Raw genomic sequence first — 4,354 nt, forward strand, 5'->3', positions numbered from 1 at the left:
TTTTATTATGTTGTCGCGTAATAAAACTGGCATTAACTTTTGGTGGTAACTTTGCTCATTGAATTCTGGGCATATCATTCTTTGTAAAAGCTTGAGGGCATTTATCCCTTGGATAAAACAGAAGCTAAGAATGTTCTTTACAACAACTTTTAGTTAAGAATTGCTTGGAACAGAAAAAATCCATAGGAATGAATCTGTGAAATGTTCCCAAGGCGACCTTTTGTTCGTTGATTAACTTTATAAATAACTATAGGAATTCTGCCATTTCTCTACCATTTGGGGGGATTATTAACATCTGCACAAACATTATGTTTTCATTCCTTGTATTGTCTATCCTACGTTTGAAACAAGCCATGAATGTATGTATGTATTTTTGTTGTTGAATATATGTATGTTGTTTGGTGCCAAAACTAGCCTTGCCAAAAAATATATTCGCCCATCACATATTTTGAATCTGTTTTTGATCTTTTGCCAAAACACACACATAATTTTCAATGAGTATCCATCTACTCCTATTTCTCTTACAAATTCTTGGCAAACTAATTGGCCCAAGAGCAACTCCAACGAGGCGTCTTATTTCGTCCGCCGCCGTCCGTTTGGATTCGCGCGGACAAAAGAAGAGGACTAACGCGCCGACCCAAACCCAAAACGCGTCCGCTTTGCGTCCGCGCCGACGCATTTGCGGCCCAAATTTGCGCCCCAAATGCGTCGGTGCGGACGCGGAACGAACACCACGCGTGCCTTCTCGATGTTCGCCGCGGCTCCACCTGGCGGTCGCCTAACTACCCGTCACCTTGCCGGTCAGCTTAATTTATGACCTCGGACTCACGTGTCAGCGACGACGGTCATCTTTTTTTAAGCTGACCTTGTGGCGGGGCCGTCCTTTTTTATTACACCGTCGAAATGGGTCGCATCAGTGTTGGGCGCACGTGCTGACCCAGAAACGGACACTCGTGTCTGCCTGACTAACCCAAAAGAACAAAAGGCGGTCAAATTCACCATCAGTTTGGTCGGCCGTTGAGTTGCTCGGGCAAAGGAACGGCGAATTTGGAACATTTTGAGGAGTGCTGGGCGCACTTTCTTCGCCTGGCTTTCTCCGCACGCCGGCCGTCTATCAGGATCTCAACGGTACAAAACGCGGCGAGCCTCACCACCCACCTGTCGCCTCCGCCACCAGCCCCACACCCCGCATATAACATGTCCACCTCCATGTCCGTCTCCGTCTCCGCCGCCGCATCTTCCTCCCTGCCTCCCCTCCTCGCCCGCCGCCGCTCGCCGCCGGCGTCCCTCGTCCCGGTCCGGAGCCTCCGGTCCTGCCCCCGTCCCCGCCTCCTCTCCTCCGCGCGCACGACCCCCGTCCTCCTCCCCGCCGCCGCGATGGCCGCCCCGGCCCCCGCCGCCTCCTCGAAGAGGGACCTGCTCATCTTCGACGCCGAGGAGAACCTCGCGGTGGCCCTGGCCAAGTACACAGCGGATATTTCCGCGAAGTTCGCCGCCGAGAGGGGCGCCGTCACCGTCGTGCTCTCCGGCGGATCCCTCATCTACGCCCTCAGGTTCGTTCCCGCCCGTCCTCCCCGGAGATCGCTCGTTCTCTGGCTGCTCGGGGTCTCCCGGATCGCGTGAGGATCCCTGATTTCTTTTGGCTTCGCAGGAAGCTGACGGAGGCGCCGTACCTGGAGACGGTTGACTGGAGCAAGTGGCATGTGTTCTGGGTAGACGAGAGGGTCGTGCCCAAGGACCACGAGGATAGCAACTACAAGCTCGCCCTGGATGGGTTCCTCTCCAAGGTATTCCCCACGGGTTCTTCCTAGATTTACCCCTTTCAACTGCCGGTTATCTACCCATTTAGGCCTTTCCTATCGTAAGGTAGGACATTTGGAGGATATAATTTATTTATTTTTTGCTTGAAAGTGATGGGGAGTTATGGAGGAACAGGATTATGGCAATGCCTGGATTGGTAACAGGTCATTTAGCTTCACCATGTTAGCCTCCGAATAAATTTGGGGCTGTTTGAGTGTATCCATGCCTAGTAAGAATTTCAGCGATTATATTTGTGAGAGCATATGGCCCCTCTCCTCCACACCGTGCATTTCTATATAACCATGCGCAACATATCTGGCTACAAAAGGTCATATTTAAACCTGTGTTATCAATTTATCGTACAAATTGTAGCGATGCTCATAATCATTTGCTTGTATGGCATCATGTCATATTTATGTTAACTTCAGTTGGAAATCATGCATGTGATCAGCTGTACAGATAACATGTGATTCTTGCAAAACGTGATCTTACATAAGTTCAGTTACATTTGTGACATTCAACCCTGTAAATCTGTAGCTTTTTCAAGTGATGCAACTTCCATTTTCTGCGAGAAGTTTAGTTAGTCCTTTCGATAGTGTGGACCGCCGTGCTTGAATCTATGGTAACAACTGCCGGTTTCCACCCATATAGGTCTTTCCTACGGTAATTTAGGGCATTTGGAAGACATAATTTGTGTCTTGTAGTGACGGGGAGTTGTAAAGGAATAGGATTATATGCTTGGATTTGGTAACAGGTCATTTAGCTTCACCATGTTAACTTTGGATAGATTTGGAGCTATATCTGAGTGTATGAATCCATGCCTTGTAAGAAATTTGGTGAGTATGAAAGCATATGGTGTCTCCTGTCGTGCACTTCTATATAAAATCATGTGCAGCATACCTGGCTAAAGAAGATCATAATTAAACTCATGTTATTAATTTATCATACAAATTCTAGTGATGTGCAAAGTCATTTGCATGTATGGCATAACGCCATATTTATGTTAGCTTACAACAACAACAACAACAACAACAAAGCCTTTAGTCCCAAACAAGTTGGGGTAGGTATGTTAGCTTCAGTTGGAAAATACCTAGACAGCTGGTACAGATAACATGCGGTTCTGGCTAAATATGGTCTTACATAGGTTCAGTTTATGTGACCTGGTAAAACATTTGCAAAGATCAATCCTGTAAATCTGCAGCTTTTTCAAGTGATACAACTTTCATTTTCTGTGACATGTTTAGTTGCAGTTCTTTAGATAGTGACACATTCTTACTTATGTATAATTGTTCCATTCTCATCAGTTTTGTAGCTACATGTAACTTTCTACCTATTGAGAAGTCTTTAACTGGGTCATGTCTTCTACTTTGTAGGTACCAATTCCTGCTGGTCAAGTGTATGCTATCAATGATGCCTTGTCTGCTGAGGGAGCAGCAGAGGACTATGAAACTATCTTGAAGCAACTTGTTAAGAATGGCGTCCTTGCAATGTCAAAGACAACTGGGTTTCCCAGGTTTGATCTCCAGCTTCTTGGCATGGGCCCTGACGGTCACATCGCCTCTCTCTTCCCAGGCCATCCTCTTGTTAAAGAGAACAAGAAGTGGGTCACCCACATCTTGGACTCTCCAAAGCCGCCACCACAGAGAATCACATTCACGTTTCCGGTGATCAACTCGTCCGCATATGTCGCCATGGTGGTAACTGGGGCTGGGAAAGCCGGTGCAGTGCAGAAGGCGATTTCGGACAAGAAGACATCTGATTTGCTCCCTGTTGAGATGGCTATACTTGATGATGGAGAATTCACCTGGTTCACCGACAAGGAGGCGGTGTCGATGCTGCAGAACTAGTGGGTCCCATGGCGGTCTAAGGGTTTAAGCTCGTACTTAAAATAAAAGTGAATCCCACGGTTGCATTCCTCCCTGGTGGGTCACCTGTAAGGTGAACTTGAGCTTTATGTACGTACTGTAGTATACTGTTTCAGAGTAATGTGTTTCAGACACCCCCTCGGCTTCCAGCGTTTAGTAAATAACATTTGGTGAGGCATTGCGCCCAACGGGTGCTCGGATTATTTACCAAACTTGTGCTTTTAAATGTTATGGCCCCGTGACTATGAAATGCCATGCCTGTTGCATCCTGTTACTGTCATGTTCCAAGGTGATTTGTGATCTGGAATCACTACGCGTATGACTATATGTACAAATTCACGTCCGATGTTGTAATCCCATGATTCCAATTGATGCATAGATTTGACCGAAGGGTGATTGAGCATTGTCGTGCGAACGTCGTAAAATAAAAAGATCATCGTGCGCCTAGCACTACTCTTTTGTGATCATGGCAAGCATAGTTCATGTGATGTGTTGCCTACTGAGTCGAGATGGAGGAGACTTCACTTGGTTCACTCGCTGCAAGGTGCAAGGCCAGCACTGGTGTGCCAATGTTGCAGAACAAGTGAAGCTAAATCACCCAGAGGGCGGAGGGCCTGCGTTAACTGCATAACTGAAGCTGTCCTGCCTAGATTTTTTTCTGAAGGGGGAGCCTGACCTGGGACCTGAGT

At 47.2% G+C, this 4,354-nt stretch overlaps 1 protein-coding gene across 1 annotated transcript; it reads left to right on the forward strand.

Annotated features, from left to right (window-relative positions):
- Positions 1-1,153: 1,153 nt before the first annotated feature.
- LOC123112790 (probable 6-phosphogluconolactonase 4, chloroplastic) lies at positions 1,154-3,934 on the forward strand. Its single transcript, XM_044533884.1, has 3 exons — positions 1,154-1,553; positions 1,652-1,787; positions 3,174-3,934. Exons 1-3 carry the CDS (start codon positions 1,198-1,200, stop codon positions 3,645-3,647), a joined length of 966 nt encoding a protein of 321 aa, XP_044389819.1. The 5' UTR covers positions 1,154-1,197; the 3' UTR covers positions 3,648-3,934.
- The last annotated feature ends 420 nt before the right edge of the window (positions 3,935-4,354 follow it).

The sequence above is a fragment of the Triticum aestivum genome, chromosome 5B (genome assembly GCF_018294505.1).
Source record: "Triticum aestivum cultivar Chinese Spring chromosome 5B, IWGSC CS RefSeq v2.1, whole genome shotgun sequence".
NCBI classification, from domain to species: Eukaryota; Viridiplantae; Streptophyta; class Magnoliopsida; order Poales; family Poaceae; genus Triticum; species Triticum aestivum.

Coding starts and splice junctions, on each gene's coding strand:
- LOC123112790 (XM_044533884.1), top strand. CDS start 1,198: ATGTCCACCTCCATGTCCGTCTCCGTCTCCGCCGCCGCATCTTCCTCC. Junction 1,554..1,651: donor TCCCTCATCTACGCCCTCAG/GTTCGTTCCCGC, acceptor TTGGCTTCGCAG/GAAGCTGACGGAGGCGCCGT. Junction 1,788..3,173: donor TGGATGGGTTCCTCTCCAAG/GTATTCCCCACG, acceptor TCTACTTTGTAG/GTACCAATTCCTGCTGGTCA.